The 18,676-nt window shown below is 40.6% G+C and overlaps 1 protein-coding gene across 1 annotated transcript; it reads right to left on the reverse strand.

The window, feature by feature from the left end:
• Positions 1 to 7,840: 7,840 nt before the first annotated feature.
• On the reverse strand, positions 7,841 to 16,012 carry LOC124155242. Its single transcript, XM_046528960.1, has 3 exons — positions 14,842 to 16,012; positions 14,318 to 14,385; positions 7,841 to 7,948 (listed from the first exon to the last, which is right to left on the reverse strand). The coding sequence occupies exons 1-3, from the start codon at positions 16,010 to 16,012 to the stop codon at positions 7,841 to 7,843; spliced, it is 1,347 nt and encodes a 448-aa protein (XP_046384916.1).
• Positions 16,013 to 18,676: the final 2,664 nt, after the last annotated feature.

The following is an 18,676-nucleotide window of genomic DNA, read 5'->3' on the forward strand; positions in this document are numbered from 1 at the left end:
TTTTTTCTGTTATTTACAGAGCATTGAATTCCTCATTGCATCGTCGACAATTTTCGACATTACTCAGTGCCGATACACTTCCGTATTTCCCCGCAAATGAATCAAAATCATGGCCTAAATAAAAGCGAGAAGTGTTAGATTCTGATGCGGGAGAAAAATCTCATAGATAGGGCGGGCAATGTTTCGGGATAGCAGTCGCAATGGGATCCGGTAGAGGATTGATTGGCCCACAGGCACTGAGCGAAAAGGAGTAACACGGAGAGTGGGGGAACGGAGACAATAGCGCCCCCTCTTAACTGCTTCCATCGTTACCTTCTCCCCTCAGACTTGCTCAATTACAGCCTTCTCCTTTTGCCCACACACCGCTCATGAGCCCTAGGGGAATCCACACGAAGCTGATTCTCTAATGACGTCATAGCAGCAAGGATCAAGACTTGGTGCCATATTTTGTAATGCGAATGCATTTTTTTATAAAAAAAAACGATCTTGCTGATCCATGAAGATTACGTATTCCTCTACAATGAAGTTATGACAATGCTTAACCATTAATTTCACCAAATTTCGCCCGCTCTTATGTAAAGAACTAATCAGAGATCAATGAAATAAGGATGGAATAATCGCGGAGCAACCTGTCCGCAGGTGTAATTAGGTATCAAATGTTTATACCACTTAATGTAAAAAAATTGAAATAAAATCAATCATGCATCTTTTAAATGGTACATCCCTAATAAACATGTCAAAACGATTGCTCCGCAAACCACTTCGCCTTTCTTGAACGCTTACCATATCAAGGATTTAAGAAAACCTTTTCGGAACTGGAGGTATAAGAAAAAACGCTTGGGAGATACAACGCTTAGGTAAACTCTTACAGAGACGGATTGCGAGAATATTAAACAAATAGGCTCATACACCGCTACATGAGGCCTCAATTGCTCGGATTATGAATACTCTTCGACCACTCCGGAAAATTTCCACGACAAGCGATTCAGTCTGCTCCTCTCAAGCAACTTCGCATGCATATATACAGGGAGGGATTCCAATTATTTAACTTGAATGAAGTAGAGAGAGAATTTTGGATGAAAATTTCAGCCTACAAAGCTTTGATATATAATGTCAATACAACTAATTTTTCCAGTGCAGCTAGATTTGACGCTATCATTTCCAGCTATGACCTCTGCCAGGCATCTGCTGCTGCCGCACCGTTACGAAATCGGATTTGGGGGTCCGCTAATCAGATGTTTTTCCACAGAATTACATGAAATGCATCGCATGCACACATGGTTGCGTCGATGTGCCCCGATCCGAAGACTAAAGAATGGGAAACCGGCGAATTCTCACACGAGAGGGCGCTTCTCAAGTTTCTCTCAATAGAGGGATGTGCTGAAGCCACAGGCGACACAAGGTCGTTGTTTTGGCGGTGCACGGTTCATACTGCGGTTACTTGATGGTATGCATACAACAGAGTGATAATGCATCTTGGGTCTTGTGTAAAAAAAAGCTTTTAGAAATTCATCGATTATTATTGAACATTGTTCGTTAAATTGGCAAAATAAAAAAATTACATCGGAAAGCCACCTTAAAATTGAGCGTCTTCTCAATATCTCCAGAAATTACGGGGTGTGGCAGCTTCCTCCCCACCTTAATCCGCCATTAACTAACTGCTATCGATACGGTCCAATGGATTTAACTGACGGGCGCAGCCAATAACGGAAATTTTACATGACCAGGTCATTTAACACCACTTCGGACTGAAGCAAGTCCTTCACATACCAGATTTTGATGTAAATTGATAAATTTTTCTCTCTTTAAATAAAAATTTCTTTTCGAAGCTCCATTTTAAAACCGAAAAACCAATTGAATAACAGTTCAGTTCAACCTGGTGGTTTCGGTCCACCTCGAAAATTTCGCCGTCACATTATACCTATGGATAGGAATAAAGATGAGATGACTGATTTTTCTAAGGCATTCTATAAATTTTTCATAAATATAATCAAGATATTTTACGCACCATCGATAACTGATTAATCAACAAATTGCCGAATAGCAAAAACATTATCACTTTAGCCATTGTCATCTTTAACATTTTTTTCATTTCATACTTATCATACGCTGTACTTTCAAGCATTTGATATGAAAAATCTAGGGTGGTGTTCTTCAAGCTAATAGATAAAAATTATCTCTCTGTACAATGTCCGTTTCAAGTCATTCACGAACAGACTCCGAATCGCCCTTGTTTTTGACTCTTTAAGAATTCCTACAATCGCGAGAAACTTTCCTTGTCGCGAAAATCGTCCGTATTATTGACATCAATATCTTCCACAAGTAAGAGCGAATGATAAGTAGAAACGAACCATTACTAAAACGGAAATTCCACTTCAAACTATCCACCCTATAAAATCATGGCAAGGACCTCGAACTACTCGAATTAAACCCCAAATAGGCACCTTTATCATAGGGATATGAGTTACTGCCGACTTATAGAATGTAAAGCTATCTTTACGGTCTAAATGCCCAATAAATTCTCATTTGTTGCAATGACTAATCGAGCCAGAACTAATGGCTTACCAAAGCTCATTTTAAAAACTGACGGCCGAAGGCAATACCGGAAATTGTTAGCATTATTAATGTGGTGATTTTTTAAGGAAGGTAAATTCAATTTACACAGAGCTTCAGCATCGATGTGAAATAGCTATTTGAAAATTCTACTGACATGAAAAATCACGGATTAATCACAAAAAAAATCATGATAAACCTTTTTGACCGAAGCTGAAAAAATGGATGATTTTAATCGGCTACAACTCACTCTCAAACTCAATCGACTGTTGGAATAAAAAAAACTTCATTGTCCAACTGTAAAAATGATTGCTATTGCTTTACTGCTGACTTATTCGGCGTTTCAAAGATTATTGAAGTAAACTGCTCCCAAAGGCAATATTCCTAATCTACTATCGATCCCTGGCGAATACGTACACGTTTTACTGTGGCAATGCCTATAACTATGAAAGGCATAGAAGGTAGCTCATTAGATATTGAGTGGATATAACCCTTAAAGAATTGACATTGTGGAGGCTCGTAGCTCATCATGTAGGTGTTGATGAAAGTGTGCCATAGGTTAAATTCTCGATCCTAGGAGCCAAATTCCAGATTTGTCACCTTTCTCTGTCCATATGTGCGGTTTTGAGTCATCGAGAGAAAGAGGTGAGGGACCTAAGCCTATCTCGTCCCCCTTCCCATATAATAGCGTAGAGGTCCATTCTGTCCTCCCATTCCATTCACCGTCCATCCCATTGTCGTGTAGAACCCCGGGAGGTCCCTCCACAATGCTGACCACTCGCAGCTGGTCATTCCCGAAATGCAATGACCATCGCTACCCCCAATTCCACCCCCTATAGCAACGCCTGGACAACATATGACCGTCGCGAACCCCTTGCCATCAATATTGCATCAATTCTGGTGAGTCACATGCACTATCAAGGAAAATCGAAGAAACTGGAATCGTTTACGAGGAGCGCGGATTTTTCTCGTCGGCGAACGGTATTAGATCTTATTTTAATCCTTTATATCACAGTTAAATCCATTTAAAATAACCATATTACACATTGGAAAAATTGCATACCCTCATAAGCACGAATACGTGTGGAGCAGCGGTGTTGTCGATATAATGAATGCAATAACATCCCACGATCAATGACAATGTTTTGCTGCATTAGAAGAAATTTTTTTATTTTACCTCATTCGTTGAGTTTTAATTTTTCGGGATTAATCTGACATAAAGTTACGAAGATGGATTAAAAGTGCTGCGCCACGCCTAATTGTGGTCTGAAATAGGGCTTGGAAATTTTAATCCAGAATCGGCTGTCGACTTTGGATTTAAAATCGATTTCGATAAAAAATAGGCTTTTTACCCTAATTAATATAATAAACATAATTTTAAATAGATTTACTAATTATATGCTGAAATATGAATGCGCTGCTGCAACAAGATGCAAAATATGGGTTAAGGGAAGTACTAGGCATAAGAACAGGATATAATTGAGTCATTTCATGCAGTAAATTTATTTTAAAGATGTAAACCCGCGGTAGCACACGCTTTTCACGCAACGCGATAGCTCGAGGGGCGGGGAGAAGTCGGACGGGTGGTAGGCAGCTAAACAAACATTAATAAATAACGCAACGGTCATATATTTTATACTTTTGGAAAGCTAAATATTTTATAAACATAAAAACTTATTTTCGATGCATGAAGGAACAACAAATGACCGAAGCAATGAGAATAATAGAATGTTCTGACTTGAAGGTAAGTTTACACGACCGAAGAGAAGAAATAAATGGAGGAATAAATAAAATAGTTGAAGAAGAAATATTAAAACTACTGAACATATAGATTGATAAAGGATAACAAAAATGCTAGATCCTGTGATAGCATCTTCCCGGCATTGTATCGAGTAAGTCTTCTATGTTGGCGGAAAAATCATACATGTATTTATTTCACTCATAAATTATTTTATGCATGATCCAGAGATGTATTTCCGGCAGGGAATACTCTAGACTTCCAGCAACTTATGAAAACTGGATATGACTGGATATAATCGGGTCACTCCTTAAAATATAACAGTTTGGGTCTCAAAGTTTTTCCTGCTTATACTACTCGGCAGCTAAATTGGATTAATCCGCAGACAAAAAATTGCAAATATTCGTTTCAAAGACACATTGCAATGTTTCCAGTGATTATTTGCACACGACGTATTTCATTGTTACAACAACATTTACAAGTTCTACTTCCATCATATCGTGCCACATATCATACAAGATATAGGATAAAAATAGTTTGGGAAAATAAAAGACTCTACACCTCGCTTCTGCTGGCTCATTTGCTTGCAAAGGTGGAAGAAAACTATTTATATCAGGTGCGGATTGATAAGCAAATCGGAAATATCGTGCTCACAAAATGGGCTTCAAACGTGATCAATATTAATGTTTCCCATAGGTTGATGTTTCCGATGGTGAACGGTGAGGTTTTTTCGGTAGTCGCTGGAATTTCGTCCCAAAGATGCTGCATATCTGGAGCAACTACCGTTGAGATAGAACGGCTTGGGCGGGAGCGGAGTCGCGAGACGCAGGTTGTCACAAATAAAGTAGCTAAAACCAGCAAATTTTTATTTGACAAATGAAACTAGTTAATTATTGAAGAATAAATTTCTATAAAAAAAGTTTACCTTTGAAAATTTCTAATATATTTTTTCTAATGATGTAGTTTTCTAAAAAAATATTCCTAATAAAATTATTTCTTGGCGGGAATTTCTAAATCAAATACTTTTAAGCTCATTAAATAGGCAAATATTCTAATTTTTTATTTATGGTATCAAGTCAATCCAAAGCAATGATATTTGGTAAAGGGTTAAAATCCTTTTTTTACGATTTTAACAATCTCGACTTGTGAGATACTGGTGAGCTGACTGCTGAGGTATAACTTGTAATACAAAAACGTCATCTCCTTCCGGATGCCGCACCCTGGATAAGTAGTCGAGCGCACGCGGTTTTATACTATGTTCCATACAGAGATGAAATAATCTACAAATATAACTTGAACGAGTGAAAAATGATAGCCTGAACTACTTCTATGGTATAAAAGCTTTTAAAATATAAAAATCATGATTTCGGAAAAAGTACTTTTTTCCTCTGTTTTTCCATTTCATCAACCTGTGCGTCGACGTTATCATTTGAACGGTAATGCGTGTTTAGGCTAAAATTTTCAATTGATAGCAATGAAAGCGTGAATCGTGGCACCTTAAACCATGGTAAATCACAGCAATTTAACACTCTAACTATTTCTCTTTGTCACGAATTACCAGATTGTGAAAATGAAAAATTGCCATTGCTCTGAAGTGGTAATCATGGGAATAGGATCTGGGAACCGTGAACCATGGAACGGCGAAATACAGAAGAGCATATGGTTCACAAACAACTTAATCGATAATTCAGAATCAGTCTTGAATTTCTGAGCTATGGAAGAGCAAAGGAGCTCGCGGTTGATTCCAGCCTTACGCGGACTGACAATATACATGGTGGAGGGCAGTAAACACTTGCGTAAGTAGCTGGGCTAATGAAATTGTCCCGGAATGCCGACAGTAGTGGATGCAGAAAACACTCAAGGGGGGGGGCGCAAAAGATATCTTGAGTTGCCTTTACTTTTATCGTAATAAAAAATAATCAACTCACAAGCAGAGTAAAAGAAAATTTTAATTAAAGTAATTATACACATATATGAGACAATGCCATGTTATGATATAAAAAATTCTCAATTGTGGTTCTGCAATGTTCGGCAATACGGGCGGACGTGCAAGTGTGCCCCCCGCGCCACCCATCTGTATCCATCACTAAATACCGTTTATTACTGGGTATGCCATATCAGGGAAGTCTAGGAGCCGCTAATGGACAGGGGAAGGAGCGGTAGACCTCTTGCCACCAACGATTTCGGCCACATCATGAGACAGTGGCGAAAGTAGGAATATGCTTTGGGGGAGAATGGCCACAGCCACCTAGAGAGAAGGCCTGTTCACAGGCGTGTGACGTCACTCATTGTAGTGCTACCGCCAGAGAGAGCATGGCAGAATGGAAGTAGTCGTGGTTTTGTCTGCGACGGTGGTTTAGCCGCCGTAATGAAAAGATAATTGATACCTAATTTACTCAGTCAATAAGAAAATAGTCAGCGGGTTCCGAGAAAATACTGACACGCATAAAAAAAATATTTTTCAATCTGAAGTTATTCGTTAATATTGCGTCTAATCCACGTACCATATAACTTCGCCGCTCTTCAGAAAAACAAACTATTTATAACTGATTCATAAATTGTCGTTGTGAACTAGAAGTACTACACAACAAGATTAAAATCTGAAATAACTGTCTAGAAAAGGCTCTTTGCATCCAAAGAGAATTTATTCTTCTACACAAAAGCGTCTCGAAATTCGATAGCATTAAGTGGTGATGTCAAGTATTTGATTAAACCTGGTTGAAGTCCATATACTTTCCTTGGATAAATAATTTCTTTCTGGCAGAGTAAAAGGTGTTCTCACAAGTTCCCAAATGGATCTATTAATTAAGAGTGAATTCTTATTTATTTTGACACTGAATTAGATATGCCCATGGGCTATGAAAATCTTACCTTAGAGCCTGACGAAATAAGATTTTCAATGATAGTTGCTTGTGAAATATAAGATCGTTGACACATCTGCTATTATTACGCTCGAATACATCAAAATGCCTGCCAAAATTTACGTATAGCCCAGCCTCAGCTAATAAAACGTACTCGTCCGAGGCGCTTAAGTATTTGAAAAATTATTTGGGATGAGCAAAAGTTTCAATGTCACTTCAGTGGATGTACCAATCTAATAAAAAATCTGAAAGTCCAGCAAAATCACCAACATAAACATTTGTATAAAGAACACGACATCTCTTAAATCAAACCTCAGATCTTACTTTAAATGAATGAAGTAATCACCACAAGGAATTTTGGTGGCAGGAAAGAAAAAAACACAGAAATAAAATACAAATATTTTGTATTTTCATTAGTCAATCACAATAATACCAGCAATTTTCTCTTATTACCATGAACTAATTTGATGAAAAAAATACTGGTAATCTCTTTTGCACGAAAATTATTTAAAAGAGCACTGGCAGAAGTCACAATAACTGTCTTCAATAGTTTTTCCGACGAATGTCCATTGTCACATCATCCACTTATAAAAAACAAATCCACCATAGTCCCAAATGTCACTTCAACCACTATGTTATTCTGTCTTCTAGATGATAGTTCGGTAATTATGAAGAAATGGCACCCTCCTCACCATCTGGGCACCTTTAATTCAACACGAATTATCTTCCCCATCTTCTCCGGCAAGGCCACAGATACTTTCCTGATGTCACTCGCTGTGAAGTAAAGCTCACACCACTAAAATTAATAAATAAGAAAATACCATATAAATTACTACGTAGTAATTTCATTCCCAATTTTAGGCATTTCTGCATGAGAAATATATCTAATGACAAGGCCAGTGAATATAGGAGATCATTATATACCTTGACGATTTTTTATTTAAAACTAGACCATAAGTTAATTTTAGATGATGAAAGCCGGGCACAGATAAATTACGGTTCATTGCACCAATTGTAAGAGAAAAACGCATATTTTTTATTCACGGTGGTTCATACACACAAATAACATACTATATACGTTTCTGACGAGACTCATGAATTTCTCATGATTAGATGCTTTCCATGAAATTAATCAAGTAAATATCGTTGGTCTTACGAAATGATACATAAGCTGAAATTAATTTGAACTCAAGAATCCTAGAAATTTATGTGCTGTCCCCCGTAATATAAGGTACTACGGCAAAAATAAAAGACTGGTAGTTTTATCGAAAATACCGAAGTACATAACATATTGCGTAAATAATTCAAATTGCTTTTCAACTCTAAGTTGCAAAAGTATAGTGAAATAAGCACTGTTTTACTGAGTTTCAGACGCATAGCATAGCAGAGGGCAAGATAAGGAAGAATAATCGTTACTATAAACTTGGCTGCTATATTATAATTCCCAGAAACTCCTTCAACCTCACGTTTACTGAACGAAATAATACAAAAAATACAGCTAAAATACAAGAGTTTCCTATTGAATTGTCGCTTCTATATTTAAATCGCCACTTTCAGTACTGTCAACATCCCCAAGCCACATTTAGCTAGAAATTACATCCAAATAATTACAGCGAGAAAGGGTACATACCTTACTGTTTTTCGTGGAGGTGAAATTGTCTCTTCTCATCCCTCAAATACACTCCTTATTCAACTCAGGATCTTTTGGAATGCTAAAAACTTGAACTTCGGATCCACTCCTGAAGTTTTCTTCGCATCCCGGCACTACACACGCGAAAGGGACTTTTGACAAAAATGCCTAACAAATACGTTTCTTAAGCCCAGCGAATGAAATTCAAGAATAAAGGAAACTTCAATATCCTCAGAAACTTCAATTTCCACCAACTAATACCACAAAAATCCCTAAAATGTGGTAGAACGTAACGTAAATACACTCGTAAACAAAGTGGTCTCCAACGGCAGCCGGAACAACAGAGCACTTCTCGTAGTGACGTCAGAGCCTCAGCCGTCGCTTGTGATCGGGCCTTCTCTCTAGGTGGCTATGGAATGGCGGACTCCCCCCCCCCCCGCCCCCCACCTCAGGCAACATTTTTAAAAATGTTTACAAATACAGGAAAATACAAGTACAGGAAAATTTTTAAAAAATATTATTCCTAGAAATGCATTTTACATCATTTTGGCACTTAAAATTTAACTTGTGGACTATGTGGAACTATGTGGTCTATGTGGAACAGGTAAAGAAGGACGTGAAATAGAAGATATACGTAGTTTTCAAAGTATTAGTTGACGAGAAAGTTGAGATCTGTGTCTAACCAATCTTAGGATTATTGGCCAGTGATGATGATTATGACTTGGAAATACCGAAGCTGCTACGAAGTTTGCTTCCGTGCGAAGAAAATGATCATAATAACTTTGAAATGGCGATAAAATAAATATTAATATCTATACCACCGGCAGAAAAAAAGAATTGCATTTCGCGTAAAAAAATTTCGCGTATGAATTATGCTTTTTAGCTGAGTTATGAGTCTTTAAAAATTGATCTTCATCGGCTGATTGAAAACACGACGTCATCAGAGCGTGACGTCACGGAACGGCATCCACTGATGACAGACTGAGGAAGTGGATAGAAAATCGATCTACGAGGGCTCAAATGCAAATTTGGCGATAATAATTGCAACTTTTACTTTAAATATCTTGCATTCAAGCCTCTAACACTCTACCCTCTTATCGAAGTGAATGGTGTTCCGTGCGTTGACGTCAGACGGCGTTTCAGGTCACGTGACTTCAAGCGATATTCGAGCATTTTTAATTAGCATTTATTGACGTTTGTGGAGTACCAGGAGAGTTTTGGCTTATATATTTGGACTCGTGAGAAAATTTTCTATTCAATGAGACTAACTAGGATGATGAACAAATTCCATGCATGTTCCCCATTGTGGCCTGAGATATTATATATAATGAAATCATGCCCTTATCATTATCAGAAGCGCAGCGAGGGGGGTGTTAGGGGATAAACCCCTCCCCTCCGAGCTCACAGAAATTTTTAAGTTTAATCTATTTTACTTAATTGGATTAATATTGCTTATAGAATACTGTGAGGATTAATAAAATATCCCTCAGAAGGCCGTAAAAATCACCATTTTGAACCATTTATCTTAATTTTTTTCCGGCGGAAGGTCTCCGCACCTCCCGCTAACCCTGCCGGGCATGCAATACCCCAAGCACCCCAGTATTGGTTGCGCCTGAAAACCCCCCTCCCCTTGCCTTAATTCCTAGCTGCGCCCCTGGTCACTATTACTGATTGTGCAGAAATTAAGGTTTGTGTGAAATTTTATAATTTGTCCCTGTTTTACCGCTCTATTAATGTTTCCTTTTATGTGGTCCATGCATTCATTGTTTTTATCACTCCCCTTGTCATTGAGTCCGTGTAAATGAGTCCACTATATAAGTTTTCATCATCAGTAACTTATCAGTAGTAACACACTTACCTCTGACCTGATAAAAGTATCGTTCTAATTCTCCTTGGTATTCGAAAGATATCACTTCATTTCTATTTACTTAATTACTTTCCTCATAATTTCCTATTCTTACCAGATTCAAGGTCTTCAGATTTTACTTGTCACTTGACCTAGTTTATTTCTCTCGAAATTTGCATCGTAGACAAAGTTCAAGTATGGATATCGATTACTCTCGTCGGGATTGAAGGGCGAAGGATTAATAAAAGCAAGACGAGGACGAAAATATATTTTATTTGAGTAATCAATTTACATGGATTGATTTCAATTTTTTTGTGTTGAACCATTGTTGCGTTCTACCGTTTCTTCAGCGCATTCCATGCCGAGCCCAGGAGGCCGCGCTGTCGGCTCGTTATCCTATTTAATGTGGGGATTCCCCATCCGGTCCCCTTCGGTTCCGGTCAGGCCTATACCACGCACCCCCGAGGTCGGAGTAGGGCCGTGACCCTCCTCTGTCCCCGTTCATTCTCACACACTCCACAGCTTGCTGACTGAGATACCCATAGCCTTCTTTGATACTAGTATTAAAGGAGATCATGAAGGAACCACTCGTGGAAGATGTCATCCATTGAGAAGTCACCTCCAGCCATCAGGCTGCGCTCGAAAGACCCGATCAACCAGCGGCTGAAAGAGGTTATAGGACCCCGAGCCCTCACCGCTGCCATCGTGGGGGACAGGTAGAAGATCCTCCTCTCCTTCGTCTTCTATGTCCCCCAGATAGCCTCCCTCCACAACTCCCTCCATCACTGCTTCAGCCAGGACCGTCACCTCCTTCTCCGTCACCTCCTCCTCCGTCTCCTCCTCCTCCGGGCGTCGGCAGCAGCAAAGAACGCAGCCCATTATATCTCTTAGCAATGGCTTAAAGAAAACAAGTCCACAGCTAAGCAGCTATTAAGGCCAAATGAGGAACCCGAGAAGTGGTCTCCATGGAACTCCCATTGTTGCTCAGCGCCAGAGCCTTGAACATCTCATCCATGGTAACGAATGAAGGGTACTTGAAATCAATTGTTGCCTCCGACGTTATTGAGATTTTAGGGTAATCATAAGATTAATAAAGTTTAAAAGAGACTGTACACGACACGAGAGAGTATTAAACAACAATAAAGTGGACTGTATATTTTATTATTGCTATGCGCCGGGAGTCCCACACCATCCAAAATCACCACTCACCTGAGTGTCGGGCTACCGTAGATGTCCTCCTCAGGCGGCGTCGGCTCGAGATGCTTCCTAGGCGATGACACATTCACGACTGCCGTTCACGGCCAACAAACACGTAAACAATACTTAAAACAATTACGCCCACACGGGCGCCCAACAAACAACAATCAGGCGAGTGGTGACTATAGCATAGGACTCCCTATGGCGCGAACAACCCGCCCACCTTGGAACGCTGTTCCAACTAAACTAGCCTATTTGATCTAAATTGTTGACCAAAGCTTCTATTGGAACCCCATCGTCCTACCAACTGAACTATAAACTTTAAAAAATCTAAATAATTAACTATCTACCCACTAACAAAATGGGTGTGCACCTTTGTAAAAATCTCTTTCCTATCAGGATAGGAGAGGGTAAAAACATGGAAGGAAAAATTACGATTAATCTTCACTCCCCAGGGGCCATTGGGGAGACTAAAGCAAAGGAGAGGAGGCCCACGGAAATGAAACCATAAAAATCTAAACCTAAAAAAGTGCACACCAAACGAAACCTAAATTTACGCTACTATTCCAGCGGTAATAGGCAAAGGTTTCTCACCCCTCTAGTGATAACCCCCTGCAACGTTTTCACATCGGCTACTCTTGCAATTTGATCCTTTTCAGGATGTACTTTAATGACGCGACCTAGTCTCCAACGCAATGGCGGGAGATTTTCATCTTTCACGAGGACTAATTGACCCTCCATCAAATTTGGTGGCATTTTAAACCATTTAGTCCTTTGCTGCATCGTCCCAACGTATTCATTTCTACATCTTTTCCAAAATGATATCATAATTTGTTGTAACAGTTTCCATCGGGCTACTAGATTTACAGGTTTTGATAAATTTACGTCTGTCTGCAATAAATCCGGCTGTCTTTGCAGTAGAAAATGCCCAGGAGTGAGCGCCTCTAGATTATCAGGATTGGAGCTGATTGGTGTTATGGGTCGAGAATTAAGAGTAGCTTCGACCTGTGCAAGTACTGTGTAGAATTCTTCGTACGTTAAAATCTGAGTGCAAATTGCGGCAGTAAGTAGTCTTTTGACACTTTTAATTCCCGCCTCCCAAATACCTCCATAATTTGGGGTGGCGGGCGGAATCAACGTCCACTTAACCCCCTTCTCATTCAACCAGCTTCCAATTTTATTTTTGTACTCCTGAGACTGAGTAAAACGCTGTCTCTCCTCCAACTTACGTTTCGCCCCGACAAAATTTGTACCACAATCACTGAGTATTTCACTGACTTGACCTCTGCGAGCAATAAAACGGCGAAATGCAGCGAGAAAGGCTTCAGCCGTAAGTTCTGAAACCAATTCCAGATGAATTGCTTTAGTCGATAGACAAACAAATAAGCATATATAAGCCTCGAACTTGCGAGCTTTACGGAGTCTCCCAAGAGTAATATCATATGGCCCTCCATAGTCCACCCCACATGTATTGAATGGCTTTATCTGTTGAAATCTTATCGATGGCAAATTTCCCATTTTAGGTTGAATTGTTGTGGGATGTGTGCGAAAACACCTAACGCACCTCCCAACTCTTTGCCGGATCAAGGCCCTAGCCGGCAAAATCCAAAATTGCCTTTGAATTATAGCATGCAGATTCAACGACCCTGGATGAAGATAAATTTCTAATAATCTAATAGTATCTAAAATCTACTAGTAATTTCGAAAACTGATGACGGCCAGGCAGCAGGATAGGATGCTTTTGCCCATATGGCAAGGAAGAATGAATTTTCCTTCCACCCACCCTCATAACACCTTTCCGAAGTGCTATTAGCTCCGGCGAGAATTCCCGGCTCTGGATGAGTTTAACCTAGACCAACATTGCGGTCTCTAGTTCCTTGGTCGAAATAATCCCAGTAAGACGACCCTTAGGGTTTCGACAATTGAATGCAAATCTCAAGCAAAAGGCTGTAATTCTCCTTAGTTTCGACAACAATGAAAATTTGGCCAGCAAATCGTCCTCCCCAACGACCACCCGCGAATTCAAGACTGTTACTTCTACTTCTTCTTCCAGCTGCAAGAGCTGACATTGGGTGTCGCTAATAACACTTCTCGAAGGCCACTCTGACTCAAGGGCTTGACAGCCAGGAAGGCCCATGAAGCCAAAGGCTAAAGGATGACAATTCTGCGGGGAGCAAACCCCGGGAAGCGCAGTCTGCTGGGTTATATTCAGAAGGCACATGCCTAACATTGAGTGGAGAAATCAAGTCCTGTATTTCACTAACTCTATTAGCGACATATGTTTCCCACTTATGCGGTGATGACCGGATCCAACTAATAGCTACCATAGAGTCACTCCATAAGGTGACGGAGTTCATCCCACCAGGTAACGCGATAACTTTACTGACGTAATTCAATAATCTCGCGGTCAGCAAGGCATCACATAGTTCAAGACGAGGTAAGGTCACTCTTTTAAGGGGCGCTACCTTTGACTTTGCCATTATCAAACTTACTGCCACTTCCCCGCTATTAAGTGTCACTCTTGAATACACAACTCCTGCGTATCCCTTCTCTGAACTATCTGCAAAGCCATGAATTTGAACATTCACTGCAGAATCAAACCTTAGGCATCTTGGAAGGGTAAACTTACTTAGCATTGGCAACTCTCGGCGAAATACTTCCCATCTTTTCAACACGTCATTCGGTGGGACTTCATCCCATCCCACCCCTAATTCCCTCAACTGCTGAATAATACATTTCCCAATGAACAAAACTGGTGCGATAAATCCCAGTGGATCATACAGACGGGAAATATCCGGCAATATTGTCCTTTTTGTTATGGCCCCGGGAGAATACTGAATTTTAAAGGAGAAGGCATCCACCTTTGTCTGCCAAATGAGCCCTAATATTTTCCCCACGTAGCCCTCAGCGTTTTCTTCAAATGAAAAGGAATCTAAATTTTGGGCATGATGCTCCCAAGGTATGCCATCTAATACAGCAGAGCAATTGCTCACCCATTTTCGCAATTCAAATCTACCCAAGGATAACAGCTTCATCCACTCGTCTCTAAGCTTGACCGCTTCCTCGGTTGACTCAACCGATATCACTATGTCGTCCATATAGGTTGATCTCTTAAGGGCATGCGATGCCCCCGGGTAGGCAGCCCCCTCATCCTCTACTAATTTATGCAACGTTCTAATTGCCAAATATGAGGCTGATGCAACGCCGTATGTTACAGTTGTAAGATTATATTCAGCAATTGGCAAGTCACTGCTTGCCCTCCAAAACACTCTTTGAAAATCATAATGCCTTTCACTAATACCAATGTTTCTGTACATTTGACGGATGTCTGCTATAACTACAACATTGTGCATTCTAAACTGTAACAGAACATCTACGATATTCAAATGCAGTTTTGGCCCAGTAAACAATATCTCATTTAATGATGGCCCACTTTCGGACTTCATGGAGGCATCAAAGACCACCCGAAATTTTCCCAATGCGTCTTCTCCGCGATAAATACAGTGATGTGGGATATAGAAAGGTGCAGGAATTGTTGGCGTCATGGAGGCTCGAATCATATGACCTTGTGGCTCGTAATCTGCCATGAAGGCATTATAGTATTGCCTATGCTTGGGATTTTTATCCAGACGCCTTTCGAGTTGAATAAACCGACGCAATGCAGCATTTCGACTATTCCCCAAGAGCGGTGCATCATTTCGTAAAGGAAGTTCCACAATGTAACGACCAGATTCTTCCCGACGTACCGTCGCCTGAAAGTGAGATTCACATTTCCTGTCGTCCTCACTCAGGTAACGAACGGTTGGCGGTTCCTCTACCTCCCAAAACTTTCGTATACAATATTCCAATTGTGACTCAACAGCCAAACAAAATGAATCTATATTTTCGACCGTTTGATGCACCTTTCCCACTAGGCAATATCCCCACAGTGTCTCAATGGCACTCGGAGTACCCTTTGGACCAGCTATTGTATTCCCAATCATTACAGTGCCCAACCATTCGGCACCCAGCAAAATATCAATAGCCTCTGGCCGATAATACTGAGGATCCGCTAAGGCGAGATTGCGCATGTGTGGCCACTGCTTCTTTTGTACCTCCATCTTAGGGCACCGCGCAATATTCTCAATAATCAAGGCTTCAACTTCTAAAGGTCCGCCCTTCGATGTCGGTTCTAATACGACAGTCATTTTACCGCGCGCGACACCCACCGCGGTTCGGGCTAAACCGAAAATGGACGTGGTTGTACTTTCATGGTACTTTCAATAGGCAACCCCAGACGTTCAGCGCATGCTCTACTTATGAATGAACCTTGACTCGCACTATCGAGCAAGATTTTCACCCGCTGAAAATTGCCTGCTTGGTCTCGCACTCTACCAACTACGGTGGAGAGTAACACAACATCATTCAAATTCACCCCGATAGCCTTGGATGAATCAACTACCGAATCCACAGGCGTAGTTAAGGTCATCGATACCTCCTCGCTAATTACTTGCTCACCGGAGTCGCCTACCTTTGGCTCTTTCCTTTCTACACCCTTCAACGCATTTCCTCTGGCTTCATCCTGCTCACGCGTCGTAAAATGCAGTAAGGAATGGTGTTTAAATGGGCAGTGTCGACAAGAATGCTGTCTGCGACAGTTTTTTACAGAATGCCCACTCTGCAAACACCCTATGCAAAGGCGCTTCTCCTTCACCACCCGAAACCTTTCTTTCTCAGGCAAACTCGCGAAATTTCCGCAAGATTGTAGTGGGTGCTTCGCTCCACACCATGCACGAGTCACGGAAGCGGGTACACGATAAGAATCCATACTTGTCAGTAACGTACTCGACTTATTTCCAAACGACTTAATCCTTTCCTCGTTATGGATCCTCGATATTCTTGGGCCAGGTGAGCCGCCTTTTGAGGGTCCACCCTTAGCAACTTCCATTACCCGCGCCTCTCGTTCCAAAAATGCAATAAATTCTTTAACAGACTTCAAACCCTCTTTCTCCCACCTTTCTCTCAGGTCTGTACTCAACTTTTTCCGTAATAGAAACAATAGGAGAACCGCCCACTCTTCGATACGATGCCCCAGCGCCCCCAATGCACCTGTGTATTCAATCAACAATGTAGAAAATGTCCGCAATTGTTCAGCGGACCGCTCGACAGGTTTCAAACCCAATAATGCCTCCAACTACACGTTCGTCAACAATGACGGTTCATAGTAGCGAGAGTTCAAAGAATCCCATGCCACCGCGTAATTAGCACTCGCAAGAGGCAAAGACGACACCAACGACAATGTTTCACCTTTAAGGCATGACCGTAAATACATAAATTTCTCAACATCCGATAATTCGGTCGAATTATGAATGACCGCCATAAAGATGTCATGAAAACTCTGCCATTTTTTAAGATCTCCATTAAATTCGACCAAGTTCAACTTCGGTAATACAATTCTCGACATCCCACCGCTGGTTATGGGGTTCACAGAGGCGGATCCTAATGAATTCGACCCCGGTCCTGCAGCATGAAGTGCCTAGGCCATTATCGCCTTAACGTTGTAGAACATTAACTCGAACTGCGCTATCTTGGCCTGACAACTCGCAGCTTGGTCAATATCCCTTTTCTTATAGTGTAAGACAATTTTCGTAATTATTTCAAGATAGCCGGCACCAAGTTCCTCTATTCCCTCTGTCATTGCCTTGAACATTTCCACATCTTTCGCGTCACCCGGACCCCTTTCGATCCTGACCGCGAACTCCTCGATACGACAAATCTTTTGCCACGCAAGCTCCTCTTTAACCAGCAAGTCCTCAATTCGAGCCATGATGTATAACCGACAAGTTTAGCACTACGATAAACCCAATTAAACTACCATATACGCCGAAGCTTCCTGAGAATAGCCACGAAAAATCAAATACAACGGGTTCAATACCCATAGGGATCCGGCCCGAAGGACCAATTGTACACGACACGACACGAGAGAGTATTAAACGAAACAAAAAGTGGCCTGTATATATTATTATTGCTATGCGCCGGGAGTCCCACACCATCCAAAATCACCACTCACCTGAGTGTCGGGCTCCCGTCGATGTCATCCTCAGGTGGCGTCGGCTAGAGATGCTTCCTAGGCGATGACACATTCACGACTGCCGTTCACGGCCAACAAACACGAAAACAATGCTTAAAACAATTAGACTCTCGCCCACACGGGCGCCCAACAAACAACAATCAGGCGAGTGGTGACTATAGCATAGGACTCCCTATGGCGCGAACAGAGACATTGTATAAAACAATAATTAATCCTTTGAATCAAAAATTATTTCGATTTCAAATTGAAATCCCTCGTTTTTATTGATTTTTAAAATTTATTCTCATTAGTCCAGGAAATGAAGCTCATAAAAGTGAAAAACCTTGCAATTTTTTCAAACTGAATCGATTTGCACCAAAATTTGGGAATAGACTAATTATACCCCCTACTTCAAAATCTATATCATGCCGAAGGGCGCTTTTTATTTTTTAGGGGTGAAAACTACCCCTAAAAGCTGGAACTTAAAAAATTATTTTTTAAAGCTAAATACGAGTAAAATTTAGTTTAAATTATTTGTATAATTATTTTTTTTGTTTGGAAAATAATTTCAAGGCGTTTCAACCCATAATAATCAATCCTTATTGGGGGTTAATGTAAAAAAGAATTTTCAAACTGAATCGATTTGCATAAAAATTTGTGATTATACTAATCATACCTCCTTTAAAATTTTTTTTCAAACCGAATCGTTTTGCATAAATATTTGGGATTAGACTAATCATACCCCTTTCTTCAAAGTCTATATTATGCCGAAGGGCGCCTTTTATTTTTTAGGGGTGAAAAC

Source organism: Ischnura elegans, chromosome 3 (assembly GCF_921293095.1).
Source record: "Ischnura elegans chromosome 3, ioIscEleg1.1, whole genome shotgun sequence".
In the NCBI taxonomy this organism is placed as follows: Eukaryota; Metazoa; Arthropoda; class Insecta; order Odonata; family Coenagrionidae; genus Ischnura; species Ischnura elegans.

Excerpts from the sequence above, each read along its gene's own strand:
- LOC124155242 (XM_046528960.1), bottom strand. The coding sequence starts at position 16,012 with ATGACTGTCGTATTAGAACCGACATCGAAGGGCGGACCTTTAGAAGTT. Across the intron at positions 14,386-14,841 it reads GATGAAGCTGTTATCCTTGG|ATAGTTCAGAGAAGGGATAC; the intron begins GTAGATTTGAAT and ends ATGGCTTTGCAG. Across the intron at positions 7,949-14,317 it reads TTAATAGCGGGGAAGTGGCA|TGGTGTGAGCTTTACTTCAC; the intron begins GTAAGTTTGATA and ends TATTAATTTTAG.